The sequence below is a fragment of the Nylanderia fulva genome, unplaced genomic scaffold, assembly GCF_048542155.1.
Source record: "Nylanderia fulva isolate GAGA-0341 unplaced genomic scaffold, ASM4854215v1 Scaffold65, whole genome shotgun sequence".
In the NCBI taxonomy this organism is placed as follows: domain Eukaryota; kingdom Metazoa; phylum Arthropoda; class Insecta; order Hymenoptera; family Formicidae; genus Nylanderia; species Nylanderia fulva.
This window is the reverse complement of record NW_028190753.1, coordinates 502,382-523,247: the sequence shown is the minus strand read 5'-3', so window position 1 is coordinate 523,247 and position 20,866 is coordinate 502,382. Positions and strand designations below refer to the sequence as shown.

At 32.7% G+C, this 20,866-nt stretch overlaps 3 protein-coding genes across 4 annotated transcripts; 2 read left to right on the top strand and 1 right to left on the bottom strand.

The window, feature by feature from the left end:
• The first annotated feature begins 9,849 nt into the window (after window positions 1–9,849).
• LOC114939728 (uncharacterized) lies at window positions 9,850–10,899 on the top strand. Its single transcript, XM_085488199.1, has 4 exons — window positions 9,850–9,870; window positions 9,947–10,160; window positions 10,239–10,607; window positions 10,694–10,899. Exons 1-4 carry the CDS (start codon window positions 9,850–9,852, stop codon window positions 10,897–10,899), a joined length of 810 nt encoding a protein of 269 aa, XP_085344325.1.
• A 2,138-nt stretch (window positions 10,900–13,037) lies between these two features.
• On the top strand, window positions 13,038–16,208 carry LOC114939729 (uncharacterized). Of its 2 annotated transcripts, XM_085488192.1 has the most exons (4): window positions 13,038–14,500; window positions 15,209–15,426; window positions 15,677–15,842; window positions 16,026–16,208. In XM_085488192.1, the coding sequence occupies exons 2-4, from the start codon at window positions 15,241–15,243 to the stop codon at window positions 16,118–16,120; spliced, it is 447 nt and encodes a 148-aa protein (XP_085344318.1). In that variant the 5' UTR covers window positions 13,038–14,500; window positions 15,209–15,240; the 3' UTR covers window positions 16,121–16,208. The 2 variants fall into 2 exon arrangements, with proteins under 2 accessions (XP_085344318.1, XP_029169987.2); XM_029314154.2 differs by lacking the exon at window positions 13,038–14,500 and having other exon boundaries at window positions 15,157–15,426.
• On the bottom strand, window positions 13,380–14,471 carry LOC114934719 (uncharacterized). The gene has a single exon (XM_085488198.1). It carries the CDS (start codon window positions 14,469–14,471, stop codon window positions 13,380–13,382), a length of 1,092 nt encoding a protein of 363 aa, XP_085344324.1.
• Window positions 16,209–20,866: the final 4,658 nt, after the last annotated feature.

The following is a 20,866-nucleotide window of genomic DNA, read 5'->3' as shown; positions in this document are numbered from 1 at the left end:
TTTTTTACACTTTCCAATATTTGTCATTATGTATCTTTATAACTAAGCCTCAAATTAAAATTTTATTACAGTAAACTCTACCTGAAATTAACGGTAGAATGTAATTATGTTAGACTTTTAACTCCAAAACGTTTAGTTTTCAAAAAACCCATTTTTTTCAATCGCTTATAACTCGAAAATTATTGGCTTCTTAATACTTTTGCTAAGAAAAAATCGTCTCCAAATTGGCCAGAGAATCCGCCCTTAATCATTGGTCCGTTAGTTACCGGACACCCTGTATATAAGTACTGTCTGTCTGTCTGTCTGTCTGTCTGTATGTACGCGAACTACTTCCGCATTTGTGGACCGATTTTCGTGAAATTGGTACCAAAATGTTGCAAATTTTTCGGGGGTGGCTGCTGTGGGGTTCTTTTTAATTTTTTAATTTTTTTTTTCCTCAGAGGAGGGTATGTTTTTGCGAAAAATATTTTTTTTCAAATTTCTACGCCAATGTGTTCAGAAATATTGCAAAAAAAGATTTTTTTAAGTTTAATGATTTTTTTTATACCTTCACTTACCCACCCACGCGCCACCCACGCACTTTCACATTAATGGATCGATTCCCTAGAAATTATTATAAAACCTAAATTTTGAAAATTTTTCAGAGATGGCTAATATGTGGTTTTTTTTAAGTTTTACATCATTACCCACCCACTCACGCACTCATACATTTATTGACCGTAAGTACCGTCTGTCTGTATAACCGCGAACTACTTTTACATTTATGGACCGATTTTCATCAAATTGGTACCAAAATGTTGCAAATTTTTCGCGAGTGGCTGCTGCGTGGTTTTTTCAAGTTTCCATCCACCCACGCACACCCACCCACGCATTTACACATTTATTGGCAGATTTTCACGAAATTGGTACTAAAATTTCGCAAATTTTTCGGGGATGACTACTAGGTGTTTTTTTTATTTACCATCCACCCACGCACACCCACCTACGCACTTACACATTTATTGGCAGATTTTCACAAAATTGGTACCAAAACCGTAAATTTTTTGGGGATGACTACTAGGTGTTTTTTTTATTTTACATCCTCACTCATGCACTCACCCACGCATTCACGTCTTAATTGACCGATTCTCTTAAAATCGGTACCAAAATTTATTAAAATTTTGCAAATTTTTCGAGGATGACTACTCGGTGGTTTTTTTAATTTTACAGCCCTACCCACGCACACCGACTCATACATTTATGTTTTAATTGATTGATTCTCTCGAAATCAGTACTAAAATTTTGCTAATTTTTCGGGGATGGCAAATATTTGATTTTTTTAGTTTTGTCCATCCACGCATGCGCGCATTTATGGACCGATACTATTCGAGTGTCATTTGCTATGACAATAAATAAATTACAAGGACAAAGTTTAGAAAAAATTGGAATTTATTTGCCACATCCTGTATTTGCTCATGGTCAACTTTGTTCGAGAAAGAGACGATTACAATATAGATAAATTCTCGTTTGATTTATAACTTTTGATTCGAAGGTCGAGTCCTCGGACAAATAACATTTGCTTCGGATTCTAAGGAATTTATTTCCTCTAGTTTTTCTGACCTTACCGTTGCTGCCAAAATATGACAAACATCTCGGTGGTCGATCGTTATTGGTTCAAGAAATCATACGACCGACACCGAGTATGTTATTGTACCCGACTCGATAGAGACTATTATCGAGGATTGAGCAGAATCGGGTGTGTGAGACAAACCTCCATAGCGTACGAATCGGTCGGTTTTTACTCGAGATCAGTACGGAAGCTCGGAGTTCGTACAACTATTCTGGTCGGCCTTTGATCGGTCTAGAGAGCCTTGTCTTGTTAAATCAAGGTGTTATTCTAGTGTTAAATATATACGTTTGTTAATTAAACCCCATTGACTCATTATTATCCCACCCGCGACAAGTGACGAACCGGTAATAATAAAGAAAAAAAAATATTGTTTGTTTTTAAATTAGTGTTTCACGCGTAAATCGAAAGCGGGTGAACAACTTTATGTGGCATTTTCTAGAGCAACAAAAAGAGAAAGTGTAAAAATTAAAATTGATGAATTTAGCAATTAAGAACATTTAATTGAAGAAAGTGAAAAATGTTTTACAAAAAATGTAATATACAGGGAAATTTTGTAAATTGAAGAATTATGAAATTGTATGAAAGCTAATAATAGCGGGTTAGCGGTGGGTACATTAGAAATAAAAAAAAATTGAGTAAAGTTTAAAAAAAGATATAATAATTAAGTAATAAAAAAATATTTAAAGTATATAATAACTAAAATTTTTTATATTTAAAAAATATGAAATTGTGTGGAAATTAAAATAAACAAGAAAATAAAAATAAAAATATATAATAAATATTTAAATATATGCAAAACGTGGTGTAAAATAAAATATCTGGGAGAAAGAAATAGATAACATAGTAGTCATCCACAAAAAAATTTAAAATACTTATTTTAAATACTTATTTTGGTATAAATTTCGTGAAAGTCGGATAACAAATGTGGAAGTAGTTCGCGGTATTACAGAAAAAAGAATTAATTTTTTGTGTTAAAACGGATTTAATATAGGCTATATGAGGACCGCGCGAAGCGCGGTCCAATAAGCTAGTATTTAATATATATCTATTATTTGTTTAACAAAATTAAAACATAGATTTCTAACTATAATTCCAGCAAACACAAAGTAACAATTACATAACATCAATGTTACAATTTCCCACTTAACAATATAACTGCAATATAATATGGCTTGTACGTAACAGTTATATTATTGAGTGGGAAATTGTAACATTGATGTAATTGTTACTTTGTGTTTGCTGGGATAAATTATAAATGATTTCTAATAATAATTTGTATGTAATAAAGGAAAAGAAATATATTTTTCTTTATGAGGAAAAACTAAACATTTAGCGTCTATATCATTTAATTGCCACATTTTTAAATCAGATAGTTGTTCAACAACAAAAATATCTAATTCTTGTGAATGAAATGGATAATTATATAATAAACCATATATATTTAGTAAACATTTTTCCTACTACGATAGTTCCTTCATGTTTTAATTTAATAAAATTATGTATTTGAACAACATTTGATTTAATGAGGCAATAACAAAATCAGCTTCAGAATGTAAACAAATTTTTAACATAAAATCTTTAAAATAAACTTTTTGGTACTGGGCAGAAAACGATGTTAATATATTTGGTATTGGTCCAACGCAATGCTCTCTTTCTAATTTGGGATATATCTGTGTATCATTTGTTTTGTTTTCCAATAAATCATATTCTGCAATTCTATTACAAAGTTGTACTAATAGTTCTTTAGGAGATTTTACAAGTAGCGATAACTGTCCTAGAAAATTTTCGAAAGAAAAAGCAGAAAAGTTATCAAGTTGTCCGTATTTTTCTACATCAGTTGGTAAAGAACGAAATTCAGTTGCCTTAAAACGCGCAATTTCACTTAGTGGCCTAGGTTTTCTATTTATTTCTTGCAGAAAATACTTTTTCAATGCAACCATTTTTTCAGAAATGGTATTTATTTCGCGACTTGATAATCGTACATTTAAATCTCCACTCATCCAACAAGTTAAAAGTTGGCGAGTTACCCCTAAGCATACATTGTGCATATAATCGATTGGAAAGCAAGTGACAAGTCCAATATTTAATTTTAATAAAGGTGTATCGCTTAAATGATGCTCTTCATCACGTTTACATCGAAATGATTTGTCTGTTCTTAACTCTTCGTCCACATTTTTTAGTATTACCTTTCCTTTCATAGCTGTCTTGTTCGAGAATTTTCGTTTTACTTTCTTTACATAATAATCACCATGCACAATACATTTTTCACAAGAAGAGTAACCGCCGTGTGATTTTACACATTTCAAATACGATCGCGCAGGGGCATCGCAAACAAATGAATAAATCTGTACTTTATATGGTTTTTTTGCTAATCGAAAGCCATTAGTAAGTAAATGCGATAATTCAGTTATAAAATCATCCAAAAAATCAGATAATGATTGTGGTTTCGATATTCCACAAAAAATTCCAATCACAAATGGTTTTCGAACAGAATTTTGCACCATTCCTAAAATTGGCTACAAATTTATACTAGAACTTTTAAATAAGCATAGTCCATCTACATTAATAATAAGTTTAATAATATCTTCCGAAAAATTAGAATTCTTAAAAAGATATGTCTTTAATGCATTTTTAATGCCAAGATAAATAAATTGTTCATTTTTCAATTCTTTGATATTAAATTTCAATGACGAAGTCTTCAAAAGCGTTCTAATATCAAGAGGCAGTTCTGGGTGAAATGAATGTAAGATACGAAGTACTGAACTAATCGATGTATAAGAAACATTCGAGTTTGTCAATGCCCACATTCTTATAGCATCTACAATTGAACTGCAATTGTTAGATTCTTGTTTTGTATGTGTATTTTGTATAGATTCTGCAGTATCTATTTCTTCAATACAATCAGAAGATATATTAAAACAGTAACTATTAACATCACATGTCGATAAATCTGCATCAGTATAGTCAACCATGATTGGAGATTTACATGTAGGGAAATTATCAAGTTGCGCGAATTCTTTCGATGTTTTTGCTACTATTTCTTCTCGCATTTTACTTTTAGTGTTTGAATTTAAATATGAAACAATTTCATTAACTTCTTTTTCTACCTTTCAATATAAATGTCTGTTAGTAACGAATTTTTTGCTTTTACGATTGCACTTATTATATGCAGACATAATTATAAAAATAAAATAATTATATAAAAGAATTATATAATAAAATAATAACAAATAAAAAAAAATTATTAGCGTAATTGCACAAATAAAGAATTTTTCTTTACTGATTATTTTGTTTTTCTTAACTGCAATGAAAGACGTTGAGGCGAATGTTTTAACCAGTTTTTAATGCAAATAGTTACATCATCTTCTGATGTTTGTGGTATTGCAATTTGAACTGCTCCTTAAATTAAAATTTTATATAATAAAATTGTAATAAAAAAATTAAAAAGCAAAATAAGAAGAAAATAAAAGAAACTTACTAATTACTGCCCGATTTAAATTTATTGTTGAAAATGCTTTCTTATTGTTTTTGCTACCAAGAAAGCTATAGTGAGATGCCACTTTATTAGTAAGAATCTTCCTTAAAATAGCGTTTGTTTTCGAAGTAACATCATGGCCTCTTAATGTTGAAAAATATGATATCTACAAATATAATTATTTATGTAATCTTTATAAAGACATTTACATTATATTTTAGATAATTATATTTTAAAAACATTTGAAAAGCATACCAATTCAGAAAAATTCTCGTTGTCACTTATATGATCATAAAGAAGAGTCACTTCTTCAAAATTTTTCAATGGTAGTTGTACAGGTAAATTTGGTTCTTGAAAATTTGGGCCCTCAGGACGTTGCTTATTATTTTTTAATAGTTTAAAAATTTCTTTGTTTTGTTGTATTATTTGTCGATTCTGTTGCTTGACGAAAACAAGTGCTTTCAAAAAAACTGTGGTATTATTTATGTTTGAAACACTTTCTGTAAACAAATAAAATAAATAAATTATGAAATACGATTGTGTGTATGTGTGTGTGTGTGCGCGCGCACGTATGTAAATAAATTTTATATAGGAAAAGTGATGTATTACCATTTTCGAGCTTTTCTTCAGTATTTCCCAGATAGACAAAAAGATATCTTTTATATTTCTAAAAGATATCTCGCTATATCTTGCGACATCTTCCAAAAATCTAGAAAAGAAATCTTTTAGGGATCTAAAAGATATCTTACGCAACATTTTGAGATATCTTTCAGATATCTAAAGATGTCTTGAAAATATCTAGTAGAAATCTAAAAGACATATTATATGTCATTTTAAGATGTCCACAAGACTTCTTTAAGATATCCGGAAAGTATATATTAAGACATCTTCAAGATATTTTAAAGATATTATGCAGATACCGTTTAAGACATTTTCACGTTATGATTGAGATGTCTTAAATATATCTTTTAGATATCTTAAAAATATCTCCTAAATCTCTTTAAAACGTTTAGGAATTAAAAGGTACTGCTTGCGTAAGTTGCAATTAAAAAAATCTTAGAAAATAAATCTATACTAGACAAATAAAAAATAATGTAGCATATAATGTTAAATTTATTTAAAAAATATTAATTATAACATTTAACATTATTTAAATTAGTAGTATGTTAAACATTTAACATTATCAACATTAGTAGTATGCTACATTATTTTATTCATTTTCCAGCACGGATTTATTTTTTAAGGTATCTCCAACAGCAACTTACACAAACAGCAACTTTTAATTTAATATATATAAATAAAATAATTTAATTTAATACAAATAAAAAACTTGAAATTTTTACCACAATTAGAATTTTCGTTACATATTTATTCAAGTCCTACAATTTTGTTATTTTATAAACATTTTGTTATAAGTGATTGTTTTCAAGATATTTGATGCATGTTTACACTTCTAAAGAACACTGATACACACACACACACACGCGCGTGCGTGCGTGCGTGTGTGTGTGTGTGTGTGTGCTAACTCTGTATATTAAATACAATACGTACAATATTCAATTAATAACCGCGTTACATCTTTTTAAAATGCAATATAATCAATACTAAATATTAAGCCTACTTTACACGATCTACAATTCGAGATCAATGCTACTTACAATTAGTGTTGAACTAAAAAATATTCAAATCAATATTTTTTAAATTCAATAACAATATTTTAATAAAATTAATTTTAATAATTTTATGTTTCATATTTTCTTAAATTTCTTTTTACCACGATTCGTGATAATCATCGTTATCAAGTAACAGATAGTACTTTCCCAAGGAAAACAAAAAGTCACGATAGTGTCAAAATGATGTCATTTTTGACTTTAAAATGTCAAATTTATATCAAGCCTTTCTGCGGTGACGTCAAAATGACGTCATTGTAGCCTGCATGGATATAGAGGGCGCTAAAACTTTAGAAATCGAAAGTGACGCCATACAGTTGCCATATTTATTTTGACGCGTGTTGTAACGTGTGTGCACGTGTACTACGCACAAAGCAAGCGTGAACAAATCCAGAAGAGGACGAATGGTCTGTTTTCATTAGTGGTGTGATTATTTGGCGGTTTAATTGTGCCTGGAAACACGAAGAAAATGAATTCATTAAAGGTATTTATAATTGCTAATTAATATTAACCTCTTGATTTTTAAAGTTTCATAGTTAAAATATTAGAGAATTGTGTAGTACAAATTTATTATTTTTTAAGATTTTTAAAATAATATTTGTTAGATTTTACATACTTTTGTGTATATTAACATCGTTGATGGAATAAAGTTCCTTGCGTTAGAATAATATATATGTGTCGGCTGACGCACTTTCTTTATAAAGATAGCAGAAAATGATCATATAGTTTGACATCAGAAAAAATCCAACAAAGAGGTTAAAATAAAGCTGAGTAAATATTTCTGTTTATTTGAATAATCTTTCTTTTTTTATATGTATTGTTGTATTGTCATGTTGTGATAATATTTCTATTTACTTTAAATTTTTTTACTTTTATATTGTGTTTTGTTGTACTGTCATATTTATATTATGTATAATACTGTTGCGATATTATCTTATTTATTAAATTTACAGACTTTTATGCTGTCACACACATATACACATTTAGGTATAAATAATATATTCTCTTAAATTTATTTATTGTACGTAAAGCAAAATATGAAACGCAAGCTGCATGCTTCATTTGTGAAAGAGGTCAGGAAGCGTCTTAAGACCGAAGAAGTAAGACAGACTTTGACACAAGTTAATGATGCATTAGAAATTTTTGAACTAGAAGGTCATAATCAACATTCATGTGATAATTCATCAATTCATTCAGAAGTAGAAGAGAATCGAAACAACTTTTGCAATAATAATGATGAATTAGATGAAGACAATGTTAGTTTTGAGCAAAATGTGGAGACTGATGTTGATTCAGATGAAGAATTTGTAATTAATCTTCAGGATCAGAATGATATTCAATTAACACAGAATTCTGATGAATATCTATTAAAATTTTTGAAGAAATGGGCAATGAGAGGTGTTGCACATAGAAAAATTGATGAACTTCTTGTAGGACTACGATCCCTCCATAGTTTTTTACCAAAATCTCACAAAACTTTACTGCAAACTCCACGCAAAGTTGAATTACAACGTAATGGTAAAGGTTTAATGTGGTATAAAGGCATTATTGCTAATTTAAATCAAAGAATTACCGATGATTACTTGCTTAAACATAAAGAAATTATTATTGACGTAAACATTGATGGTTTGACATTATTTAAAAGCACTGATGATAACTTCTGGCCTATACTGGGTTGTCTTATAGGAGAAGCTACACCATTTATTATAGGTGTGTGGCGTGGTGTTGGAAAGCCAGACAATCTTGATGCTTTTTTAGCAGATTTTATTCATGAAGTTGATGAATTAGCCCTAAATGGTTATGACTTCTATGGCAACCGCTATTCCTTTAAAATTAGAAATTACAATACATACTTGATGCTGTAGCACGACAATATGTAAAATGTATTTCAAGCCACAACAGTATCTATGCATGTGAAAAGTGCACAGTAAAAGGTGCACGTTTTAGAAATCGTCTTACCTTTCTGAATCTCAATGCATCATTGCGTACGGATGAATCTTATCGAAGAAGAGATCAGCCTAGTCACCATAATGGAGTATCGCCTCTAGAAAATATGGCAAGTGACAACAGTGGAATGGTTTCAAAGTTTCGTTTAGATCCAATGCATCTGTTATTTGAAGGGGCTTTTAAGAGATGGGTTCTGTATCTTTGTGGATATCAAGCTATCACATATGGTAAAATTTCAAGACTAACACGTTTGAGCTTATGCTCTGATATAATTGACATTGCTTCTTGGATTCCCATGAAATTCAACCGTAGACCAAGATCTTTATATTATAAAGCCAAGTTTAAAGCAACTGAGTGGAGAGGTATTCTTCTGTATGATGGAGTGCGCATTTTTCGATACAGACTTCATGAAAACACTTACAAAAACTTTTTATTAATTCATTCTGCATCTTACATTCTCTCATCTCCTGAATTTGTCAAAAGCAATTATTGGATTTTTATTGCTGATAATATATATCGTGAGTTTATCAGGCATTCCACAGATATTTTTGATAAATCATATGTGGTATACAATATACATTGTCTTTGTCACATGGCTACTGAATGCCAGAAAAATGGTACGTTATTGGATTTCAGTGCTTTTAAATACGAGTCTTTTATGGCTGTAATTAAACATCACTTGCGTTTAACTGATAAGCCTCTCCAGCAGTTAGTTAATAGGGATTTTGAGACAAGAAGGCAACTTGCTGCATAGTCAAAGAGACCAAATCTGAATAAAGTTACATTAAAAAAACAATTGCATAGAAATATTGTTCCAGAAATTCCTGGTGATCGCTATGCACAAATATATTTAAAGGATATAACTCTTTCGACTAATAAAGCTAATTGCTGTTTCTCAACAAAAGATGGGAACATACTTATCTTAACCGAAGTTATAGCTTCACCAAATGGCGATATATTATTAGCAGGGCATAAGTTTCTTTGCAAAGTAGATTATTATGATTACCCATTTCCTTCCTCATTCATTGGAATTTTTAAAGTGTCACATATAGATTCTGTAAAAACCATATACAAACTGCAGGATTTTTTTCAAAAATGTGTTATTTTACCCGATGAAGATAGTTTTCTTTGCATTCCTCTCCTTCACAATGGTCCTCAGTAAATTTTTGGTGAGATCTTATTGGTCATTTATGTCATTACTTTATTTGTTTTTTTGATGTAAACTTCAAATTTATTTTTTTACAGTATTCTGTTATAGAGTTTGTGCCTCAAGCTGAAAGTGATGAAGAAGAAATCCTTGTAGAAGTTGTACCAACCAAGTGGATTAGCGAGGACAGACAGTTTTGTTATTATCCGCCACGTTTCATGAAGGGGAAATGTATGAAGATGGTGATGAGTCTGGTGGATTATGATTCATCCACATGGGAACTGCTGCCCATTATATTTCATCATAGTTATTGTAAGTTTTTATCTTTTTTTTTACAGTGCAAGACTATATCTTCGTAATTTAATCTTGTCTTGTGGTTTTTGCATACAGCCACTTTCAATGTTGCCCGAAAAGCTAGAAATAAAGCTGTTAAAGAGGACACAATTGTTGCAACAGATGTTGAGACAGACTACAATCAACCACGCAAGAGAAAGCCGCCTGAACATCTAACATTTTCATCAGATTCTGAGTCAGTTGAAGAATCAAAAAAGAAGAAACTTAATATTCCAAAACACAATATTCCAAAACCTAGTTCAATTCTGTCTTCAAAGCTCAAGGAATTATTTGAGAGTAGCAAAGCCAAGAATTCAGCTAAGTCTACGAATGAATATTTTGCTAATTCAAATCTTTCATCTACATCATCAAAGAAAAATACAACTCTTGTTCGTCGATTATCGCAGGAAAAGTCTACACAATCTGGTTTGTATTTCTAATTACTGGAATTTTATTGCAGCATTTAATAGTAGTAGACTATCCTTATATGCTCTTGTACTTTTATTTTTCAGAATCTATTAATAAAGAAAACTTGTCTGACAATGAAATGTCATCAACTTTGAGATCTCCAAATTCTTCTTACAATTTTGATTTATCTGAAAAGGCTTCCACTTTTGAGCAATCTCCAGAATCTCAAGATATACTTACAAAATCTGATTACGATAGTGTGAGACAAATAAATAAAAAAAAAATTCTCGAAACAGATCTACATCATTAAAAAGGTTTTTAGAAGGTATTTTTATTGATTACCTTATTATTATGATAAAAAATAATTAATTAATTCTGAATTGAACATTTTATTATTGATAGGTTCACAGTCTTCACCAGAACTAGCTAGCAGTAAGTTATATTCTCTACTTTATTTTTATAATGAAAGAATAAAAATTGTTTTCATTGGCAAGTGATCATTTCTACATATACAATAATTTTATATTCTACATATACAATAATTTATCCTGTAAGCCTTAAATTTAATCCATTATATTCGATTATTCTTCTGACATTTAACTATATGATTAGTTTATTTTTTACAATTTACGGCTTTAGGTATTGACAGCCATAAATCAGGTTTAAGGTTTATTATACCTGTTATAGAATCGAACTTTTATAGTAATTTGTCAATAATATAAAAAAGTCATCATTGTCAATAACATTAGTAACTCTCATTATATTAATTAATAAATTTGAGTAAAAATAGTCGGTTCCAAAAACTATCACTTGCCAATGAAAACAATTTTTATTATTCGTAAAAGATTAATTATAATCACAGAATGTGTGAGAGAAATAATCGAATATGATTATACATATAATTAATTTCTTATGATTTAAAAGTCTGGAAGTTTCTACATATATTATTACACAAAAATGGTTCAAAATGTTGGGTTTCGTAACCGGATTCTTCGCTTGTTATTCTCTGGTCCATGGCCTAGACTTTGGAGGCTTATGGCATTTATCAAACGGCTAATGTTTTGCATGAAATTCAATATCTGTTTTCACGTATTCTGTCATGTTCCTCGCCATAATGCGAAAAAAATCCTTATGTACACAGTGTCGCGAGGACCAGAAGTTTCGCTACCTCTCGCCCGTCGGAAGAAGTGGGCAACTGGTCTGAATGAAGCTGGTGTTCCTTGTCGTCCCATGGGAACGCTCACCATATTTTACCACATCGTGAGGGTGAAGTTTCGTACCTGTGTCTTTACGTGTCAGACCGATCTTGTTTTCTTGTCTGTGGTTTGCTAACATCCACTCCATATCTGCCGAAGCTGAATAAGCTAAGAGACACAATGTCCGACAGACGTGCAGACTCATCGAACCCGGGAGCCGCCTGACATCTACCTTCCCTGAGATTTGGTATGAAGATTCAAAGCGACAACGAGACTACATTTCCAATCAATGCAAAACTCATTGCAGATCGTCTTCAGCTCGAACACTTCAGCGGTACGCAACATGAATCAGCTAGCGATCAGAAATGTCCCGAGTCAAGCTTGTCCACGCTCCGAAAAATGACGTTAGTTCTCGAATTGAGCAGCGATCGTCCAATCTGGTTGCCATACTTCTAATGGTTATTGTTCCGCTTATAGAGACATCGCGGATGGTTGTTTGCATTTGACCGCTTTCTCTATATCCGAAAAGTGGGGTCGCAGGTTTAATTTGATCCCAATTCTCTCAGTTCGATTTCCATGAAAGGCTTGCCCACTTGGCATCTAGAGTCCAGTTACTTCAAAATCGATTACGATAGTGTGACAATATAATAAAATCTCGAACAGATCACTGCATTAAAGGTTTTAGAAGGTATTTTGAATTGATACCTTATTGAGGTTAAAATAATTAAAGTCTAGGTGAACGCGTTGTTACATAGGTCAAGCTACACCCGAATAGTACCTTGAAGTAAATTCTCTACTCATTGTCTCAGACACAAGCGTTATGGCCAGTATCGATTCTCACTACAATAGTTATATCTGGACTGCATACCCTGTATCCGCAAGCCTATTAATGCATTGAATCGGGGCGTCCTATTCCGCACATTTAACATCGATGAAGATTTGCCACAAGTTACGCCTTAGGTTGACATCCAAAATGGTTCTAGGTTCACCTAGTAGATCGAACCTTCCATAGATTGTCAACCATAAAAGTCTCATTTCAATACAAGTACTCTAAGTATAATTAGAATCTGAGTAAAATATGTGGTCTCCCAAAACTATCATGCAATTGAAAAAATTTTTATTATTCGTAAAAGATTAATTATAATCACAGAATGTGAGAGAAATAATCGTATGATTATACATATAATTAATTTCTTATGATTTAAAAGTCTGGAAGTTTCTACAATATATATTATTATTGTATATGTAAAAACTTTCAGACTGTTCGTGGGACGCCACGTACTCAAGTAAAAAAGGATTTATTGGATGGTTTTATTTTGGCACAAAAAAATGAGTAAATTTACCGGGTTCGTAATCGCGGATTACTCGCTCGTTAACGTTCGGGTCTCTTGGACGACTGACTCGTCGGAGCGCTTAGGCATTTCACCCAAAAACGGGGCAAGCGTGCCTCGCAGGGAAGATCACGACGTGCTCACGCTTGAGAGTCGCATGGTATCACGCGCCCATCATGCCGAATAACAGTTCGGACGGACTCCGAACATTCCGCCCGCCTCCGTCGTCCTCGACGGAAGAAGTGGCCACTGGTCTGCTGAACTCAAGGTGTCTTCCCCTTGTCGTCCTCGGTGGGCAGCCTCACCAATTTGACCAGAAGCCTCGTGAGGGTGGAATCCGCGGTGCGGACCTGTGCAACTTTCACGCGACCGTCTGGTCCGGGGTGTAGCGCTAAAATCCGCGCCATCATCCAGCGCGACGGTGGGAGTCGCTCGTCCCGGACGACGACGAGCTCGCCGACTCGGGGAGCCTCGGTCTCCTTGGTCCATTTTCCTCTCGCCTGGAGGGTATGTAGGTAGTCTCGCGACCAACGAGACCACAGGTGCTCGGTCAACTGCTGGAGTAACTGCCATCTGGAGAGTCGTCTCTCGTTGACACCCTCCAGGCTCGGTTCCGGAACGCTGACCAGCGGCCTGCCGATCAGGAAATGTCCCGGAGTCAACGCGCTGAGGTCGTCCGGATCGTCCGATATGGCGTGTAGAGGCCTCGAATTGAGACACGCCTCGACTCGTGCCAAGAAGGTGCCAAGCTCCTCGAATGTTAGGGTGTGTTCCCCGACGACTCGGCGGAGGTGGTGTTTGACCGATTTGACCCCGGCTTCCCAGATCCCGCCAAAGTGGGGCGTCGCCGGCGGTTGAAATCGCCATTCCGTGCCGTCGTTCGCCAGTGCTTCCGCGATGGGGCCTCCTTCTGCACCAGCGGCCTTGAGGGCCGTCCGCAGTTCCCGATCGGCTCCAACGAATGTCGTGCCCTGATCACTGTATACGACGGCCGGTACGCCGCGTCTGGCGGCGAAGCGATGGAACGCCGCAAGGAAGGCCGAGGTCGAATAGTCGCTCACCAGCTCTAGGTGCATCGCGCGGGTCACAAAGCACACGAAAACCGCGATGTACCCCTTGCAACTGCGATGTCCTCGCCCCTTGGTCGTCCGCACGCCGATAGGACCAGCATAGTCGACCCCGCACGTGGAGAACGGGGGAGCCGGCGTCACCCTGGTCGCCGGCAAGGGCGCCATGAGAGGCTGGAACGGGGCGGCCCTATGCCGCACGCACGTAACACAGCGATGAAGAATGCCACGGACCAGGCTGCGACCCGCCGGTATCCAGAAGTTCCTCCGCAGGTTCGCCAAGGTCATCTGAACCCCGCCGTGGTAAACCCTCAGATGTGCGTTCCTCACCAAGAGTTCTGTAAGACGATCGAATCTCGGCAGTATAACTGGATGGTTCTCCTCCTGCAACTGACGTGAATGTCACTTGCCAATGAAAACAATTTTTATTATTCGTAAAAGATTAATTATAATCACAGAATGTGTGAGAGAAATAATCGAATATGATTATACATATAATTAATTTCTTATGATTTAAAAGTCTGGAAGTTTCTACATATACAATATTATTATTATTGTATATGTAAAAACTTTCAGACTGTTCGTGGGACGCCACGTACTCAAGTAAAAAAGGATTTATTGGATGGTTTTATTTTGGCACAAAAAAATGAGTAAATTTACCGGGTTCGTAATCGCGGATCACTCGCTCGTTAACGTTCGGGTCTCTTGGACGACTGACTCGTCGGAGCGCTTAGGCATTTCACCCAAAAACGGGGCAAGCGTGCCTCGCAGGGAAGATCACGACGTGCTCACGCTTGAGAGTCGCATGGTATCACGCGCCCATCATGCCGAATAACAGTTCGGACGGACTCCGAACACAGACTTTTAAATCATAAGAAATTAATTATATGTATAATCATATTCGATTATTTCTCTCACACATTCTGTGATTATAATTAATCTCTTACGAATTAAATATTATATTTATTATAGATAATATAGATTTGACTAAAAACTGTCATTTGATTAATGTGGTTTTCTGACAGGTAAACCTCAAGATCAATTAATCCTGAATTACATGCAAGAATTGTCAACGAAGATAGATTGGCTGCACATTAAGATTTCTCAAATTTTGAACGAATTGTTCCCCAATAATGACGCTTTTGATCAGCCTGAAGGATTTCCCTCCTTGCCATTGGAAACTGAGGAATCTTTTGTAAACTTTGATGAACAATTAAATAATAAAGTATTATATGGTCAAATGGTGAGTATTTTAACTAAGGCACTATAAAAGAAGATATTCTCACGTCCGCCATTTTTTTTCCAACTAGGAGGAAATTAACCAATCACAAAATTATTTTTCTCTAAATTCAATTGTGATTAGTTAATTTCTTCCTAGTTGGAAAGAAAATGGCGGACGTGAGAATACCTTCTTTTATAGTGCCTTATTTTAATCACTGTTAATTCAAATATGTATATCTTTATTAAATATTTAAACTGGCTTTATGTTATAGCTCAATTACCTGTTACAAAAAGGAAAGGAAGAAACAACCTCTATTTACACTTATTCTATTTTGTCGACTCTACTTAGGAACAACGTAGCACGACTCATTAGTTGGAAAGGTTCTGGAGGAGTCAAGCTCAGTTTTCAAAAATCCAAAGTGAAAAATCTAATAGAAGGTGAATATCATCTTGTTTTTTAAAATTTATTTTCAAATTTATTAAATATATATATATATATATATATATATTCAATTAATGAACAAATATATTATATTAGAAATATATATTTAAAGTTAAATTATTGTTTGCTGATTAGAATATTAAATTACTCCTGCTTTATTGTTTTTTTTTTAATTATAGGTGTTTGTTTCAAGAAGTTTCCTAAGGTGCAGGTTTCCGTATTTGAAGACCATATAAAACGATGGTTTAACACTTCTATGCAGCGATCAGACTAATTGGATCTTTTGATGGGGATTAATTGTATTCCGACTTTAACACATAAATTCTACTTTTTTTTATTTGTCACTTTTTGTCTTAGTTTAAATAAGGTAAATAAAGTTAATTTATTTTTATTTTTTAGTTCTATAAAATATATATATTTATCTTTGTTATGTCTTTAAAATTTTTATTCTTCAATTAAAAAAGATAGTATATTATTATATATAATATTTCTATAATAATATTAATTTTGTAAAGTTATAATATTTGTTATTTAAAAAAAAGTAATATTTCTTTTAATTTATAGAAGAGCTTTTCTATATTTAATTTTTTTTAGTTAAAGACTTCTCTTTATAATATTAAATGTTTAGATGCAAAATATTTTTAAGTTAACAAAGACACTACAATAAAAAGTAATTTTAACTTATTTCTACATTGTTCTTTCTTTATCTTCTATTTGTGAAACTGCTTTAAAGGAGATTCACACCTAGACAGAAAGCAGAAAACAGCAAAGCATTAATAAGCTAATATATTATAACTCGCGCTGATAGTAAGTAGTAACCGAAGAATTTTTCTGTTGTATTATGTTTACTACCAGTCCGAGTTTTGATTGGCTAATGCTTTCCTGTTTTCTGCTTTTCTGCCTAGGTGTGAATTCTCCCTTATTCAATGCACTGAATATAAAAAACAGGTCAAAATAATGTCAAAATATAGTCACTTTTTTCCCTGTTTGACGTCATTGTGATTTTCGCCATTTAACTTCATTTTGACGTCATTTTGACATTATCGTGACTTTTTGTTCTCCTTGGGGAACTTCCTCATTACAACAAAGGTATAGCAATGCAAGTATAATTAATAATTGTCGTATGCGCAAATTCGTGATTATTAATATAAATTATAAAAAAATAGACAAACTCAAAAATGTACTAATCATTCAAAATTTGAATTATTTTTTAATTATCTACATGAAAAAGTATAAGTACTTATATATATATGCACTAAAGTACATCTATAAAAAGTATAAATATTCTATTATTTTTCTTCTTGAACAATATTTATAAATCAACGCGTTATGATCAATTTATTTTATATACTTTATATATTTATATATAATCATGTTTTATATGTAGTATGAATTATGTGTGAATGTGCCATAGCATTGGTTTTATTGCGTATGTTTCAACATTCGATTAGTGCAGAGGTATTTTGGAACGCGGTCCGAAAATATTTGAATAATGAATGAGTAATAAATTATTATATAATATAATAATTATATATACAATATACACACTACCCAGCCGATTTATCGTTGAATCAACGTCGATTAGATAAATCGATGTCGAATCGACATTGATCGTCAATTTGATCATTTATTTCTGGTTGGGTATAAAAACATATTTAGTAAATTAATTAAAATCATTATTTATATTTTTTTTATAAAATAATCCTTTTATTTTGCATTTAGATAAATGCTATTACTATTATTTTATATTTCTTTATTTTCTAAATCCACTTATCATCTGCATTTTCTATATCAATAAATTTCAAATTGCTCTTTAACACATTCATAATTCATTTTTTTTATTTTTAAATTGTCAGAGAAACTGTATCTTTATGCAAATTCAAAAAATAATCCCATTTTGAGATTATTTTATATTTTTTGTATTGTATATATATTTTGCCTCTCTTCTTTTTTATTATATCAAAACTTTACAATTGAAACTAAAAGTAAAGTTTAAATATGACTATGTGCAGAAAAATCTATTTTATTGAACAATATTTGCGCATTTATTTATTTCTTATAACTCGAATAAAAAGTCCTTTATTCTTTATTAGATTAGATTTAATTTAAAGAACATATGGTATATGAAATTCTAATTCAAATTAAATTATACTATTAATATATAAAATATGTAAAAAATTGAAGTTATATAATCATATTTATTATACATTACTTTCTATTTCTCAATATTAAATAAAAAATTTTGAAATTTTAGAGGAACGGCTTCTACCCAATAAGCACAAGTACATCCTATGTACGTACAACGGATGTCCGGTCGGACATTGTGTACATCCATCGGATGTCCAGATTACCTGCAGCGGACGTACAAGGGACGTCCATTGTACGTCCGTTTGCAACTGGTCTGGATGTCCATAAATCGTCCATTATTGGTCATTTATGGATTTTAAATGGATAAATTATGTATCTAACGGACGAATTTTGGATCTTTTATGAATAAATTTTAAATCTTTAATAAACATATTTTGGTTCTTTATTATACATGTATATCGTTGAAAATGACATTTAAAATTCATAAAGAAGAAATTTATAAGCAATAATAAATTTGACATGCAAAATTAATTCATTTTTATACTAATCATAAACTATTGCAGAATATTTCTTATTTTCGCATTTTATTTATCCGAATTTTTCTTTGTCCAATTTCTTTAATTAATTCAATATCTAAATTTTTTGTGTTGGGATAGTATATCAGAAAGGTTAAACTGATCAAAATAATTATAACATATTTAACTGTAATAGCCACTTTTTGCATGCGCTTTATAATTCTTTTAACTAAATTTAATAGCGAGATGGACAGCGAATCTTGCGTCGCATAGCGGCAAATGAAGGAACTATTACAAGATAATATTGCATAGTATATTTTGCAATGTCTCCAATGAAATATTAAATTTATAATATTTGCACAATGTTGCTTCAATATTTATTATGATACAATGAAATAAAATATTTATGCAATATTTTAGCAATATTTCGTGCTGTAAGAGAATTTGATGGACATCCTGTGGACGTCCAAATATTAGTCACTGATGGATGTCCGAAATCGGATGTACAATGGACGTTCATTTTATGTCCATAGACGTACATACGTAAAATGGATATAAAATGAACATCCATAGGACGTCTTGTGCTATCTGGGTAATGTTCTTCAAAGCACTATATTGACTGCAATCATAAGAGCAAATAGAAAGCAAATTAATTCTTTTGTCTGTATTATCGCAAACTACTTCCACATTTGTTGTCCGATTTTCACGAAATTTATACCAAAATAGATGTTTAAATTTTTTCGTGGATGACTACTATGTTATCTATTTCTTTCTCCCAAATATTTTATTTTGCACCGCGTTTTGCATATATTTAAATATTTATCTTTTTATTTTTATTTTCTTGTTTGTTTATTTTAATTTCCACATAATTTCATATTTTGTGCGTTCTCGCATTGCGTGCGCGCATTATGGACCGATATACACAAAATTGGTACAAAAATTTTTCAAATTTTTCGGAGATGGCTGCTATGTGGTATTTTTTAGGTTTCCACGTTATCCATCCACGCGTTTACCCACGCGTACGCGCATTTATGAACCTTAAAGAAATTGTACTAAAATTTCTAACATTTTTTGGGGATGTATATTATTAGATTTTTTAGGTATATATAGATTAGGTATATATAGAATCTGGTCATATATAGATTCATTTTTTAAATAACTTACAAAGAAGAATCTTAATATTTAATTCCCGATTGTAGCAATGCGTATGTTTGTCTTTATTTATTTAGAAATAAAGATAAAGATATGTATTAAATCTTTAAATAAATATACGAACGCGTGGGTAAGTAAAGGTGTGTGTCAAACCTAAAAAATCTAATAATATACATCCCCAAAAAATTTTAGAAATTTTAGTACAATTTCTTTAAAATCGGTCCATAAATGCGCGCACGCGTGGGTGAGTGACGTGGAAATCTAAAAAAAAAACCTACATAGCAGCCATTCCCGAAAAATTTGAAAAATTTTGGTACCATTTTCGTGCAAATCGGTCCATAAATGCGTGCGCGCATGGGTAAATGCGTGGGTGGGATAAAATTTAAAAAAATATCTAATAATCCTCCCCCAAAAATTTGAAAAATTTTGGAATAAAAGATAAAGATATGTAAATTCCCAAAATTATTAATAACAGTCACTAGTATTTTAACTTATGTAATTTTAAGAAATGTTACTGAGTAAATTTATATAATAATGTGTTTAACTTTAATTTAATTTGTTTCACTTGATAAGGATATGGTCGAAACGTCGTGAAGCTGAATAAATAAATAATTTACTTGCTAGTTTGGTCGATTAATTTCTACAACTTCTATAAAGATATGTATTGAATCTTTAAATAAGTCCGCAAACGCGTGGGTGGGTGCGTGAGAGGGTGAGGGTGTGTGTAATACAAAGAAAAAACTAATAATAGACATTCTCAAAAAATTAAAAAAATTTTAGTACAATTTCTTGAAAATTAGTCCATAAATGCACTCCCTCAGGGGCACTACGGACTCATCCCTGTAGTGTACGGGTGTCGCAATCCCGAGGTACCCGAGCTGGAGTGTCTGGTGATGGATGAACGAGGCGTGATGGACGTGCAGGCCCTAAAAAGGACTTGTCCACTGCACTAGGTGAAGGAAAACACCGAAGATAACACCCGGAGGGGAGGCCCCGTTAGCTGAGTAAGGCAACCTCCTAAGGGGAAGGAAAACCCCTGACAGAAAAAACCAATTTCTTTTTCAGTTATCATGATGAGCACAGGAAAAGAAGAGATCGACCCGGGGTCGGTAACCGGGAACCGGCGTGGGGGGGGGGGGTGTAGGTCTGGCTCCCTCCTCGTCGACATCAGACGACAGGTCGTCCGCGGATTTGCCGGCTGGGTCCGCGGATGGGAACGCGACAGTGCCGAGGAAGGAGAAAGACGTTGTGCGCGATCGGTTATG